This window comes from Nasonia vitripennis, chromosome 2 (genome assembly GCF_009193385.2).
Source record: "Nasonia vitripennis strain AsymCx chromosome 2, Nvit_psr_1.1, whole genome shotgun sequence".
NCBI classification, from domain to species: Eukaryota; Metazoa; Arthropoda; class Insecta; order Hymenoptera; family Pteromalidae; genus Nasonia; species Nasonia vitripennis.
Window position 1 is genome coordinate 30642850 of NC_045758.1, and position 15516 is coordinate 30658365.

Here is a 15516-nt window from a genome sequence, read left to right on the forward strand (position 1 = left end):
CACTTGATCGACTTTTTGCGACTCTTGTGATTAGACTTCGAGATCTCTTTTTTGCCTTTACTTTTAGAAACGCTGCTGTTATTTTTATTCTTTTGTTTATTATTTATCAGAGCCTTTGCGCCGTTTCTCGATATCGCCTTCTGTGCTCCTTGCGACTTTTTGCTTCCGATTATCTTCTTCGCGTAAATCGCTGATTTCTTCACGGAATTTTTGACCGATGGCAACTTGATTTTCGAGCTTTTCTCTCTGTTTGACGATTGCTTCTTCGCTGAACAATTGGGCTTCGCCATGAGTTTCTTATTATGACTCGAGATAGTCGATTTACTTTTCGGCTGAATGTGAGCAGTGACGATTTTGGATACAGCTCTTATTTTACTATCTCTAGTTTTGCTCGGGTTCGAATTTTTCGTGAAACTCGCTTGGCGGGAAATTCGATTCTTTATCTTTTTCTTAATCGTTCCGTAGATACTGGCAGTGCGAAACAGTTTGTAAGTATTGTTTGAGAATTTGGTAGTGTAGATCGAAGAGGATTTCATCGCGAAATTGCCGATGAATTTTGACTCGTCGTGCGAATATCGACACTGATCGCCGCCGCTATTCTGCAAATTATTAATGCCTCAATGACTTCTTGCTGATTAATTGATAATAAGCGATTCAAATTTTTACTTTATAAGAAAAAATTGTGCTTGGCAAAGAATATATAATTTGTATATACTCAATCAAGATGTGACGATGTTTGCTAAGGTGACGACTATATAGCTATATATAATTAAGTACTTTTTAAAAGAAGAAGCCTAGGATAACGACGAAAAATCAAACAAATTAATACGAGTATAAAAGTATTATATTTTTCAACACTTCCTTTTTTTTTTCTACAAAACATTATAAATTATATGTTAATGCACATATTCATATATACACATATGTATATATCAAAACTGCCGCCTCGTACGTGTGGAACAGATTCATCCATATACAAATTTCGCACACATATATATACATATCAATATATATATATATATATATATATATATATGCACATGTGGGTGGAAACATTACACTATACATATTTATAGTTATTTATATATAAATTTGTTTGTTGAGTCACTGAACACGTCAATATATTTTTTTCAGTCAATCACATTTTGTTGCGGCAAACAAAGCGTGAGAAATGTAATAATTTTTTTTAAGGTATCCAGTAAGCATATTATGCCTTTTTGCTATACTACAGTCTTTCCAGCTATCTATAAATAGAAATAATAGCGTAAAATAAAAGTTAATGTTACCCTTATAGAGTTTTATAACATGTGTGTGCTAAGAAATCAGGAAAATTGTCAAAATTAGGTGCCAACATAAATGCGAAGAAAAGATAATTTATCGTGCGCTTATATCAGCAGTTTTCAATAGAAATAGATATTCCTCCAGCAGCGTTTTCTTCGTCAGCGCCTACCGATGGTTTAGAATAGAAGAAGATATTTGCCTACAGTAACTCGCCGTCATTTCTTATCATCGAAATTAATATTTGTATGAATTTCTTTGTCTCAAGGATATCTATCTTTACTACACTGCTGTAATCTACTGATGTAAAAAGTGCTGCAAAAGATCAGGAAGACAAAGACAAGAAAATACAATTGTTAAATGTCGTTAAAAATTATTAATTATACGTTTAATTTTCCTGTCCCAATCCACCTGAAGCAAATGAAGTAACGTAAAAGTAAAAAATAATAATGTGCTTACTATAATACCAAAACATTGTCATAAAGCGTAATTTTGTTTAAACAAGTGTAAGGAAGCCCCTTTGGTTTCTGCATATTATGCTTCAAAACTTATACTTTTTAAATTTTTCTAGAAAAGCTTGCATTTAAATATAGCTATATTAGGTTCAACTCATTATAAATTTGATAAACTATTGATAATATCTCGAATTTCATTTACCTACGTTAAAGATAAAATTTTAAATTTGACTCAATAAATTAAATAAATACGATTCTATATAAATCTCTACAACGTTCAATTAATTTGTCTAATTCAAAATCTTCAGTTAATACTTAGGTACTACTTTTATAAATACTACATAGTTGCCATAAGGCACAATAACTGGCTTGATCACTTGTTTTGTGTAACTTTCAATGTCAGCATAGGATGCACTGTCTTATTTCAGCATTTGCAACATCATTAACATCAATAACATCATTTTCTGTATCAGAAAGATTTACCTTATGCAAAGGTTTGTTCAACGACGTTTGATAGTGATTAGTGGATATTAATTTCAAATACGATTTGAGACCTTTCAGCGAACGATACTGACTATTCGGTAATCTGCTGTTAGGATTGTTACCAGTCATGTCAAGTATCGATGGTCCAAGAGCAGCCCCAACCTGCAGAAAAATAATCCTTATAAATGTACGTTAGTTCATACGTTAATTTACATATCAGACGATTTGTACTCACCTCTTCGAAAATTGCTGGATTGTACTTGGGTGGTACAAACAACTGACCACGAATTTTATGTAACCCTTCTTTAACTCTTGCAGGTACTGTGTTAACTAGTCGCCCAGTGTTATAGTTACATTCTAGAGTGTAGCTGTGAACTAAACCAGTAAGTTTATACACAGCTACTCGACCAGAACCTTCACGTGACATACCATCTCGCTTGTCACTGTAACATAATATTCATGAAATGAGTATTTTTTTACGTCTTATCGATTTATTACGGTGCAAACTTTAGTTTTTACTTACACAAGGTACATATTTTTCTCGGCAAAATTACACGACGTGAAGTGAAAATTAGGATTATTTATAGACATCAATTTTGGTAACAGCATGCAAGCTGATGAGTCTTCTGGATCATCAAAATGGTTTCCATACATAAAAATGCCCTTTTTCGATGCATGACCATGGAAGTCAATGTACAAAAATATTCCTGAATCTTCTGACGAACTTCGTGGAGATTGTTTTATACTACTGGCTGAACACAATCTTTTGCATGGAACATTCTCTACAGATTCTATAGATTTAGGTTGGTTCTCAATGTATCCTTGACTTTTCACTGTAAGTAGCAAACGACCAATTATTGAAAGCGCTCTTGTTAGTTTAATTACAGTACGCTGTTTACTGAGTCAAAACTTACATATTGATTTTTCAGATGCCTGAACTAAGCAATTTCTTACGCGGCTTCCCTGTTCTATAACTTTATTCTTTTCTTCAAGAGACATCAGAGTTACCTGATGATGATAAATTTGAAATTAAAAAAATTGTCAAGTAGATAAATTTTTAAAATTGAAAAAAAAGTTACCCTTTGTAGCAATTTGTTTGTTTCATTGGAAATAGTGTCAATGCTGCTTGTAGTATCAAAGTTACTGATATTATGTATATTGGTTATTTCAGGAACATGGTCGTCTGCCAAGGAATACGAATTGTGATAATACCTGCAAATTAAATGTGAAAATAATGACAATATGTTTATATGAAATTTTGTAATTGTATCAAAATGTTTTTCTCTATGAACCTAAGCAGTGTTTTTGCTGCAAATATTGTTGGATGATCAGTTTTTGATGGATTGAGATATAGTCTATTGAGATTTACTCCTCTTGTATCCATTCTATAATAGCCTTGAGCTACACCATCTGGATTAAGCATTGGTATCAGCTTGAAGACATAAAGTCGACGTAAAGCTATAGCTATCTGATCTTCCCTGTTTAGCAATAAATTTAAAAATCCATTTAAAACAAAACTGGAAGGTGTTTCTCCAGGATGTACTCTGGCACTTATAAAAATGATCTGCAAAATTAAAAAAGACATGTTAATACTATTTGTAATGAAGAGCAAATTTTGTTGCATGATTGGTGCTACAACTTACCTTTTTATCTTGGAACTTGAATGGCCTTTCTTCGTTTTCATCTGGAAATAAGTCTTTTAGTTTGGCCTCTCTTTCTGTCAGTATGTTGTAGTATGAACTTATTGTCAGGATATCAAGTCTTCGACCTTCTAATGAATTTATAGCATTTTCTCTATGATAATAAATGTCATCAGCAAGATTAACATTTTGCTTTGTCATTTTTGCATCTATCTTTTTCAAGTGATTCTGCAAGTCTGTGTAAGAAAATGGATACGTAAATGCAAAATAAGTAATAGCATTGGGATTTTCTGATGTGCGATAATTAAACGACAAAATGAATTCATTGTTTTTGTCATCTGCCTGAAATACAATTATACTTTAATTATCTTTGTGATTCTAATTAAAATGTCAACAAAAAAAAAAAATAAAAAAATTCAACAGAATTTTATCCTTACTGTAAATGTAGGTTTCTCCCTTATTCTTTCCCATTGTGGGTGTCCTGGAATTACTTTAAACACGGGACACATTCCTTGGCTGAACATTTTCACTTGTTTGTTGAGATTAACTAAATTGAGTTTAACGTAAACACCTTGTGCAGCTGCTTTAATACCAAAATGAAACCAAGTTTTGTTATTGTTTTGGTATTCTGTTCCATGGCAATCGTGCTTTGTCCAAATGTTGAATTCATAGATTGGAAGTTCAATTGATGAAGAACTTTTGTAGGTTTTATTGTTTTCACCTTTTCCTGCAATAGCAAACATTTGTATAACAATGTCTTGGAAATAAGTATAGAACTGAGTTTCCAGCTAGGAATCTTACCATTGTCAGTCTTATTGATTTCAACGGCCTCAACCTTAGCAAGATTCGCTGAGTCGAAATTATTAAAAAATGTGAAACCGCCACATTCTATATTCTCCTCCATACTTGCAATTTGTAGAATTACTACCTGCAAAATATTAACCTCATTAAAGGACTCACAACACTCCTATGCAACAGACTGATCAACATGATTATATAAATGACCTACTTAGATATCGAACATGGATAAAATGCAAATTACACCTTCAATTTACATCTAACGAGCATATTATTGTAAACTTTCAATCAAAATGTCGTTAAAAAATGCTGAACTAATAACATTTTTCCGTGGTTCACTCATAGTCCGTTTCAAACTTTTGGGTGTAAACAAGCAATTCATTTTCGTGACGACCAATGTGAATACTCTTTTGAAAGTTAAAAATCACTTTTTCGGCCGAATCTGTTTATCCCGAGCCTCGAAATTGCGTTATTAACGCGGACGAGTCCATTTTCCGAGCTGCACGACACCACACACCAAACACGGGGCTTTTTATTTAGTTTGCATTTCGTCTGCTACTACCCTATGTGCGACAAAACACAAAATTGTGCTAAAATGTCAACGCCTCTACTTACTAAACTAGCCAAGCGACTGTCGCGCCGTTGCGTCTGTATTATATGATTATATGGATCACTCGCGCGAGCGAATTTCCTACAAAAATCAAGTGCGAATAATTAATCTTCGCTGTGGATGACTCAAAGTACCTCAGCTGAAATTTTGAGAGTAAAAATCATCGATTCAATGACGCTTTTTCGATTTATTAATTGAATAATTTGAACTGCCCGCGCAATAACAAAATGATCGATACAACAGCATGATAGTCGCGCTAACGTCTAGTCAAGAGAGCGATCACAGTTTTATTGTTGAACAAAAATGACAATTTTATGCTTTTCGCGCTTCGTTAATTAGAAAAAAATAAGAATAAAAATTCTAGCGCTCAAGTCCAAGTGAAATTTTCCTATACGAGCATGTAAATTTTATTTCGTTGCCAGTCGTGTGGCGTCGCGCGTTCGTTTCGCGTAGTATTTCCTCTTCCCTTTCGCGTGCCAGCAGCCAGATTGAGCTCAAGGAGTTGGTGAGACAACTGTTTGTGGATTTTTGTAGTTTTCTCCAGTAAACCTCTAATCATGCCGAAGAATAAGGGTAAGTGCATTTATTCGCAAAACTACGAATGCTGTCCGTATTATTTTGGTGTGTACACGGAGATTCCGAGCTTTTTGAAGCGTAAAATCGCAATAATGCTGCAGTGAACCCGAGATAACCTATATTGTCAATTATTCGCTCTTAGTCACCCTGCACACGCATATACTCCGAAGCATCAAGCTGTACGATCTGCAGACATTTTTCTTTTAACATTTATACGAGCTTTGCGCTAACCTTGACGTATTTTCGTTCGCAGGAAAGGGAGGTAAAAACAGGAGGAGAGGAAAGAACGAGAATGAGACGGAAAAGAGAGAGTTGGTCTTCAAAGAGGATGGCCAAGGTGAGATATACAACAAACAACTTTTCTTTTGTGTGAAACGTAGTTTATCGTAAACGAACGAGTGCATTTGTTTGTTTATTTTTTGATTAAAGTTTGTTTGAGTCATTTGAGATGAATGGGTTATCAATGTTTTCACAAACTTTCCTTTTTTTTACAGAATATGCACAAGTCACAAAAATGCTTGGCAATGGCCGGTTAGAAGCAATGTGCTTCGATGGTGTCAAGCGATTGTGTCACATCAGAGGGAAGCTGCGTAAAAAAGTATGGATCAATCAAGGTGATATTATTCTTATTGGTTTACGTGATTACCAAGATGCCAAAGCAGACGTAATCTTAAAGTATACTGCCGATGAAGCCAGAAACTTGAAAACTTACGGAGAGTTCCCAGAAACAGGTAAATTTAATGAGAAAATTTTGTTGAAACGAATTTACCACTGCTTTATGAATATGTACTTAATGCAATGTTTTTGTTTCAGTCCGCATCAACGACACTGTCACGTTTGTAGAAGATGGTTTCGATGAAGATATTGAATTCGGTGATGAAATTAGTGACGATGATGAAGACGATGTGGACAATGTATGAATTATCATTTTTTATATTTTCATTTAATTTTGGTTTCATTATTATGATTTTAACGGTTTTTATTATTTCATTTTCAGATCTGATGATCTAACAAATTAAGCAGTGAATAGAATAAAATATCAGGAATATAATCGACTACTCGGTGAGGATGCTTTAGCATTTGCTGTTTTTCTACAGCTAATTCTCGAACGGTCGGTGTCTTGTAACTATAATAAATCTTCAAGTTTTTGTTCGATCCAAGTTACGTTCTTGTCGATGAAAAATGTATCATTTCATAGATATTTCCGTTAAAAATTAGGTACTGATTTTTATTTTATTATTTGAAACTCGATGTTATTTCCAATACCTCCACTACGTGGTGCAGGTCATCCATGGTTCTATCAAGACATGATTAAATAGGTTTGATTTTGTAGATAAAAAAAAAGATTTGTATTATAACGTGAAAACGGGCGTTTTCATATCAGCGTTTTTTAAGAGTTTCCAAGCTACTCATTCACCTCGAACTGTTTATTTTACAAAAATTATTGTATGGTGTATCATTTCATACCAACTGAAATGAATAAATCAATTGACTAACAATGCTCTGAGTATCATTTTATGATTCCTTATATTCAAATTAATAAATTATTGAACGTAAAAACTAATTGTTGATACGAGAATAAATATCTTATTATCTCGGCCTTGATCGTTTGTCATTGTGAGATATATTTATATATAAAATATCAACGTAAGGACGCAATGGCAACTTTGATTATGCTGTTTCTCGTTTTCGACTCTATCCTATTGTAATAAATATATAAGCTGCCAACAATAGTGTCCAATCCATGCAAATTTTAAAATATTAAGAATTAAGAAAAGATATCTGAATCCATTAATTTCATAGAGAATAATAAACTTCGTAATTCAGATGTGCAATAGTTACCTTTACCATAGCGCTGCTGTATCAATTGTACGTCAATAAATAAATCAATTATCACAATTAATTAAGCTTGATTTTTGTATAGAACCCGAATTTTGCTGCATACGATGCATAGTAGAATAGTACTTATATAGTGTACAATTAAGGGCGAAAAGAAGACGATTACTGATAAATCTGAAAGTCGCCCGAGCCAAGATTGTCTTTTTGCGTGAGGTAGACCACATACTTTTTGTATATTTACAATTAATTTGAATGCAGTACATTGTTCAAATAATAATAGCAGTATGCACTTTTTAACTATTGATTCCAAAATAATTTGAATTTTGCATAAAGCCCGCGCTTTATTCTGTTCATAATTCAAGCATTTTCCGCTAGGTGGCTATACCTGTATTTTCTTCTCCCACAACCGACTGATATAGTAACAGACTTACGGAGCATATTGGGGCCGAACGAACGTTCGTACCTGATCAGGCATGTAATGGGGTAAACATCCGGGCAGCATGCGGAATGCTTTGGGCTCAATTAATACATTGTTTAGGTATCATGCAAACCTATACATAATTACTGTTTTCGAAGCAGCATCCGGACTATGCGTGTCTACGCGACAGGCGAGTTTCTGGTTTGAGATGATGGCAAGGCATCGTGTTTTTAAAAACGTCCGATGAAAAAAAAGATTAAATAAAAATAATGAACAAACGACGAAATATAATAATTATGTACATTTAATGGAAAATAATTCCTAACAATCTTTTTCAATTGTGTATATTTATAATTATTTTTAGCCATAAATTATATATAAATATAAATGTAGGGATCATATGCGCATTGTAATGAATTTACGCAATCTCAATGGCATGGTGAATATTTTTATTATTTATAGAGGAGACGACGGAGGATGATGATGACGATGACACGAGATTACTGTTTTGTAAGCGTTATAAACTTTTATTCTCTCGATGCTGAAAACAAATTTGGATATATTTAGGAACATTTTTAAGACCTATCGAAGGATTTAAGGATAAACAAATTTCGACTTTATATATTATAAATAAGAGATTGGAGACGTTAGCTTTTAATGTGTAATGACGTCAAGACATTTAACTAAAAAAGGCGATTTAACGAGATATATACGAAGAAAAGGTCACGCACCCGAGGGCACTTAGGTGAGCTCCTCAAAAAAGTAAAGTTGAATTTTTTAAATTATATCATATCCTCGTAGAAAATACGCCATAAGATATGGCCGGTGAATAACTACTGGCCATATTTTTCTTAGCATAATATGTCAACATAATATGCCCACATTATGTTGAGTACTTGACTCCACCAATGGGTTTATAACCTAAAATCCATAAACTTAATAATCAAATTTCTTTCCACGCAGTAAATTCTAAAATCATTTACGTTTAAAAAAGGATTTTACAATAAATTTTGAAAATACAAGGCAATGTGTTAAGAGCTAACCTTGAATATTCATACATACAAATTTACATATAATCACACTTAAAACTCACACTAACATATATGTATACTATTCTGGCATGCAGGTTTTTTTGTAAGTGTGAATATTAGGAACCCACATCGAACATGGAGTTCGGTGTGGGTCAGCTAGCAAAGACAGACAAGCAAAAATTGTTACGCTAGCCTATTCCTACATAATAAAATAAGCATCTACACTACAAATTAAACATCTTGCACGAATACACTGCATATAAGGCACTATAATAATGCATACTTTTACACTTCATCATTGATAAAATCTTGAACACACAAATTCTACTTAATGTTTCTAATATTTAAACCCACATAAAAAGTGTACATTTCAGTGTGAGTGTTGAGTGTGGTCATGTTTGTACATATGCAGCATAAATATGTGCAAGGTTAGGTTGCCATGTATAAACCGTTCGCCATAATTTTATGGCACATTATATGCCCACTTACCGTCGCCTCTTAACAGGGACATATGATGGCCACGATATGCCACATAATCTGGCTACTGGGCATACAATTTGGCATATCATGGCCATATTAGCTTCAATTTCCTACACATTTATATAATATATTTAAATAATATCGTGACTGCGTTTAAAATGTAATAAATTGTGTCTTAATATACGGAGAGAAAGTGATCAGCAGCCATTCGTTGGTTCACCGAAATTCGTAACCCAATACTTATCCATTCCAACTTTGAGAAAACGTCAGTGCCGAGAACGAAAATGTAAGTTCAGTGCTGCGTAAATCAGGGCAGATGAGGCCGCACTTGTTGCATCTAAAGGGATTTGTGCGGTCGTGGTAGCCCATGTGTATCACGTACGTAATGTCGTGTATGCTCATTGAGCCGCAGAACTTTCAGGTAAACTTGTCATCCGAGGATGACGAAGGACTAGCCTTCGGTTTCTCGACGTCACGCTGAACCTCCTTCTGGGGTATATCCTTGTTGAATTTACTCTACTTTTAAGGGACGTCCTTTGCGACTTCTGCGGCCACACACACTGTAGTTCTGTCTGCTATGCTATTCTGCTGTATAACATAGCAGACAGCCTCTGCAATACGCGTCATATACTTCTAGTATGACTGTGCCTGGCCTGAACCGTACGCGCATGCGCAAAAAATTAAGAGAATTTCTGCTACCCGGGTTTCAGCGTGTAGAAACTACGCATATTACTCGACGGATTCTGGGTTTCATTTCTACCGAGTCTCTAGGGAACGGGCCAGAACTTATCGACCATTTGTTACCAGGGAATGATCGTCGGCAATATATCACCGCCGTTGCCTTTCTCTATCGCAGGTATTTCGCTGCTGTATAAGCTATCAAAATATTACCTTTTCTTGAAAACTTTGTGCGCTTTTGTCTTGTCAATAGATATCTGTTAATACAACAATATCATGTTGGATTTGTATCTACTTATTAATCACACACACACACAAACACACACACACACACACACATATATATATATATATATATATATATATATATATATATATATATATATAATTATCAATTAATGCTCGAGATTTTACGTTTTAGTTACACCCGTCTTTTTTAATAAGTTATTTACAATAAATGGGTATATCGCGATCCATAATTGAATTTTAGAGAGTAGACAAATTATAATGTGCTATATGTATAGTAAACCTACCTTTTCAAATAGCGTCAGCTGATGCTGTGTCTATTATATGTCAATAAACAAATTATCACAATGAATTAATGCTTGATTATTATGAAAACCGAAATTCGCTTGTTATATAGATGTACTAGATATTTCATATCACTACATTGGCACTGTATTATACTACTACAATAGAGATACACAAAATGATCAAGTACATTTTATAATGATTTATTCCACTGTAAGTATAGATTAAATTAAATGAAATATGAAATAAATTGAATTTTATATATATATATATATATATATATATATAAGTAAAATTTACTCTACGTCGCTGAATAAACAACTCTTTATTTGGTATAATAATTCACGGGATGAAAAGTATAAGTGTATATGTGTATGAAATTATCGAAATAAATGCGATCAGAATGTTAAATATACATATAACGATGGTGTCGTTGAGCATTGCATGAGTATGTACGTGTGAAGTATTGAAATATACGTATTAGTAGAAGCATTTTCAAGACTTTATTAGATGCAAGTGATTGTGCCTTTGGTCCTTAGGTCGGGTGGGCTCTAGGCAAAGTCTATTGAATGCAGCACAGTGGACATTATACATTATAATTTATAAATCTTGGATGTGTAGACATAATCCATTTTAATATAATAATATTTTGTATATTAATAGAATATCTTTATACGCTAGGAGATTTCTAAAGGTAATTTTTCTTTTATATTCCGTACGGGTGTGTGACCTTTTCTTCATATATATCTCGTTAGATCGATTTTTTTTTTAGTCAAATGTCTTGACGTCGTTACACATTAAAAGCTAACGTCTCCCATCTCTTATAATATATAAAGAAATTTATTTATCCTTAAATCCTTTGATAGGTCGTCAAAATTTTCCTAAATATATATATCCAACGTCAAATATATCCAATTTTGTTTTCAGCATCGAGAGAATAAAAGTTTATAACGGTTACAAAACAGTCATCTCGTGTCATCATTATCATCATCATCCTCCGTCGTCTCCTCTATAAATAATAAAAATATTCACCATGCGATTGAGATTGCGTAAATTCATTACAATGCGCATATGATCCCTACATTTATATTTATATATAATTTATGGCTAAAAATAATTATAAATATACACAATTGAAAAAGATTGTTAGGAATTATTTTCCATTAAATAAGTTCAATCTACATAATTATTATATTTCGTCGTTTATTCATTATTTTCATTTAATCTTTTTTTTTCATCGGTCGTTTTTAAAAACACGATGCCTTGCCATTGCCTCAAACCAGAAACTCGCCTGTCGCGCAGACACGCATAGTAATATAATAATGTGATTAATTGTATAATAATAATAATAACTTTCATTTTCTTCAATACAGCTTTAAAAGAGAAAGGGAGAATTCTCGATTTTTATTGTGCTTCTTCGTCATCATTATATGCGTTTGTGCTTTGCGGAATGGCAAGTCAGCATACATATATATAATCGTTTAACACTCTCTTCATATCTTACGATAATAATATATAATAGATCAATCAATATGATATTAAGGATTGCGGGGGAAAGCATAATTGTATAATTATATTATAAATCTTCGCCTCATGATTTTGTTTAGCTTTAAAATTGTCCACCGAAAGCCGAAGCTCATAGAATCTTATAATCTTACAAATTAACAACGATCGCCCATCATCGGGTAAATGATGTTCGAGTATACAATTACATCGTTACAGTTCATTCGAATTGGCTGACACTACGCTACGCGTCACCTCCTCCTTTCCTCTCTCACATCGTCTATATATAATACGCCGATATAATTTGATTTCGCTTTATAACATTCTCTATGCATTACACAACTCTTTCTCCCATCATAGCTACCTAAATAGTTCGCCTCTGCATGTCACGCGCGTGTGTAATAACTGTCCTCTTTGCCGCGTATATATTATGAGAGATGCATACAATAAACGTTCACATATGGACGGGCTGACGTAGTGGAGGGGGAATGAGAGAGACTAACGTTATATATTATGCAAAAAGCTAGTCGCGAACTGCATGCGGCTATATACGATCGTCACATCTCCCGTCGCTCATCACGCGCACGAGAGCGAACACAATAAGGCTACATAGAGATAGAGAGCAGAGGGGACAGGGGGAGTGAACGATAGAAGCAATGTAATATAATTCATCGTAATTGTTGTCTTTGCTTAATTTATATATTCATATATAATAATTCATCATGATTCATTGTTTATATCATATTATTCATCTCCTTTCCTCGATTTTCCGAAAGTATAACAAACGCGACGACGATCCGTTTAATATAGGCCAGAAGCGCTCATCGTTATTGACGATGACGTACCTGTGGCTCAGCTGCGCGGTCGGCGCGGAAGTGCTTTTTTTCTCATCGTCATTATGTATAATATAGAGAACACAAGAGGCTCGCGATATTCGTTTCAAAAAGTTCGCGTCCGTTTATTTTTTATTTTACGCCTATACTTTATATATATTTATATATTTATATAGTCTATGTATAAAGTGTTCCTCGCATCTTCGACTCATCGAATTTCATCGGAGTAGTGAATTGTTCACTGTCCCTTTCGCTCCTCCGTCATGAATTGGTCGACGATCTTCTGCATCGACTCGCGCATCTCCTCGCTGTCCTCAGTCGCTCCAGGCACTGACGTCGTCATCGTTCGTGTGACTCTCGTGGTTATCCTGGCGGAGGAGCAGAAAATAATCGATTAAAAAAAGTTGCTATAATTGAGCAAAAAATCGGTTTGATCGCAAAAAGCATAAAATCACTGGGTTCAATCTTGGTAGAAATGTTCAGTAGTTTATTAGCAGTCTCTGTCCAGTTCAGATTGAACTGGCCAGTGCGTTCAGCAGTGACTCACCAGTCGCTGTGCCTATTTCGTCAGATTTTTGACACAGTCACTGGCCAAGGACTGGGGAATCAGACTTGAAAATAGACCTAATCACAATTGTGCGTTTCTTACTATTTTTAGCATTGGAATAAAAGGTATGTGTTAAGAGGGTCAATCTAACCCTACAGATGCATACACTCATATATGAAAGTATGTACAAGTATGCGGTACTGACTGACTTTGTGTTGTGTAAGTGCAAGCACTGGCCAGTCACTATCTGCTCACCAGTTTCGCTGCTCAATTTTCTATCAGGGATCAACTGTCATTGAATTATCGATTTCCGAGAGTCAGAGTGCAAATCACTCGTATTACTCATACACGGTTGTTACTAATAATTATAAATAATTGTATTGTGCAGACGAGGTTATACAGAGATCGTGATAATTTAAATTCTGATCACAATTTTTACCTTTCGTGTGTTTCGGGGTTGAGTTCAGTCGTAGTCGTCGTTTCCATGAAGGTAGGCTCGTTTTGTTGCATGAAGTCATTTTCTGTGTGAGAGAAACATGCGAAAATTGAGGGTTAAAACGCGTGTTCATCTCGTCAGTAAGAGCTTTTTTCTGTTGCCAATATTTATGCCGATAATTTCTCACAGATAGGCATGAACAAATGTACGAATTCACTTATTACAATTTTTGCATATGTAGTTTGTACTATAGCTCGATTGTACGCGTCATGCCCAGTAGACAAGAGTTCAATTGTTATGATACTAGACACATATGAAAAAAGTGATAGAACAATTTTCTAAACATCGGACAATACACTGTACTTTTTACTTAATCAGCCAAATTATGTATATACGATATGCAGACTACGCAGTTCTCAGCTTGTACGTAGTGTTTTTACGAATTTACGACAGAAATTAATTTAAAAAATAATAAAAAAACAATTTGCAAGAAAAGTATATATACTCAAAATTTGTTAAAGCTTTACTAAGTACAGTCTCTCCTTCGATAAAAAATTACAAAAAAAGTCACATGGCAGTATGTAATAAATTTTCTTAAAAATTAAGTTATTAGATAGAATACTTAATATATATTGAGATGATGAAATGAGAATGTATTATGATGGTAAGTATATAATTTTACAAAGCAGAATCTCTGTTCTATAGTCCAGAAGAGAGAAATACTTGCTTTGCTCAAAGGATCGCTTGTAGCTTTCGTGATTTTTTGATGCCATTTTAGGCATATACGTATATTGTAATAATAATTTTTCAAAAAGAAAGTATATGTGTATAATTATAGTCAAAAAATAATAAGATACCAGTGCTACACGCAACGGGCTTGTGAGAGATAGAGCTGACAAAGCTGCTGAACGTAATATAATCAACATAATAAGCGTTTTATATAGCAATCAATTTTTTAAATAAAATCCGTAATTTATAACATACCCAATTCGTAAAACATAATGAAGAAGTAATTTTGGCGTAATTCATATAAAGTGTAAAATCATTACGGTATTGATGCGTATTTGCGTATTAAAAAGATGAGCGTTCATAAGTAAAGAGAAAAAAATTTAGCTACTTTTTCATTAAAAAATATATATATCAATAAGTATATAACTACTGCGCTAGTATTGCTAGACGAACCGTATGCAGAATATTCTAGCTACTTGTAGATACTTCATGTATTTCGTGATGAGTTTGTGTCGTTTGATTTTGATGTTTGTAAAAAAAACTGTATTATATCGTTGATGTCATACTTATCCTTCTGCTATAGCATAATGAATTCGCCTAACAATCCTAACTCTCATACCCATGTAATCGACAATGTCGTTGGTCCCTCTA

General features: G+C 33.8%; 3 protein-coding genes across 47 annotated transcripts in view; 1 reads left to right on the top strand and 2 right to left on the bottom strand.

The window, feature by feature from the left end:
- Positions 1 to 862: 862 nt before the first annotated feature.
- On the bottom strand, positions 863 to 5275 carry LOC100122463 (cytosolic carboxypeptidase-like protein 5). 2 transcript variants are annotated; one of them, XM_016982669.3, is made up of 11 exons: positions 4866 to 5264; positions 4658 to 4784; positions 4294 to 4583; positions 3860 to 4198; positions 3509 to 3780; positions 3296 to 3428; positions 3131 to 3224; positions 2740 to 3049; positions 2452 to 2659; positions 2217 to 2378; positions 863 to 1244 (listed from the first exon to the last, which is right to left on the bottom strand). In XM_016982669.3, exons 2-11 carry the CDS (start codon positions 4758 to 4760, stop codon positions 1221 to 1223), a joined length of 1935 nt encoding a protein of 644 aa, XP_016838158.1. In that variant the 5' UTR covers positions 4761 to 4784; positions 4866 to 5264; the 3' UTR covers positions 863 to 1220. The 2 variants fall into 2 exon arrangements, with proteins under 2 accessions (XP_016838158.1, XP_031780428.1); XM_031924568.2 differs by having other exon boundaries at positions 863 to 2378; positions 4866 to 5275.
- Positions 5276 to 5287: 12 nt separating this feature from the next.
- On the top strand, positions 5288 to 7739 carry LOC100117365 (eukaryotic translation initiation factor 1A, X-chromosomal). Of its 2 annotated transcripts, XM_001606943.6 has the most exons (5): positions 5288 to 5837; positions 6094 to 6177; positions 6335 to 6571; positions 6654 to 6754; positions 6838 to 7739. In XM_001606943.6, exons 1-5 carry the CDS (start codon positions 5822 to 5824, stop codon positions 6841 to 6843), a joined length of 444 nt encoding a protein of 147 aa, XP_001606993.1. In that variant the 5' UTR covers positions 5288 to 5821; the 3' UTR covers positions 6844 to 7739. The 2 variants fall into 2 exon arrangements, with proteins under 2 accessions (XP_001606993.1, XP_008204358.1); XM_008206136.4 differs by lacking the exon at positions 6838 to 7739 and having other exon boundaries at positions 5559 to 5837; positions 6654 to 6760.
- Positions 7740 to 12000: 4261 nt separating this feature from the next.
- Positions 12001 to 15516, bottom strand: part of LOC100122475 (microtubule-associated protein futsch) — a 72167-nt gene continuing 68651 nt past the window's right edge. For 41 of the 43 annotated variants that reach the window (XM_031924969.2, XM_031924962.2, XM_031924960.2 and 38 more), the window contains 2 exons: positions 14140 to 14221; positions 12001 to 13521 (listed from right to left, as the gene is read on the bottom strand). In XM_031924969.2, the coding sequence (XP_031780829.1) occupies positions 14215 to 14221 (7 nt within the window). In that variant the 3' untranslated portion in view covers positions 12001 to 13521; positions 14140 to 14214. Of the gene's footprint in view, positions 13522 to 13955; positions 14059 to 14139; positions 14222 to 15516 lie in introns of all 43 variants that reach the window. The other 2 variants (XM_031924968.2, XM_031924974.2) reach the window with 1 other exon arrangement.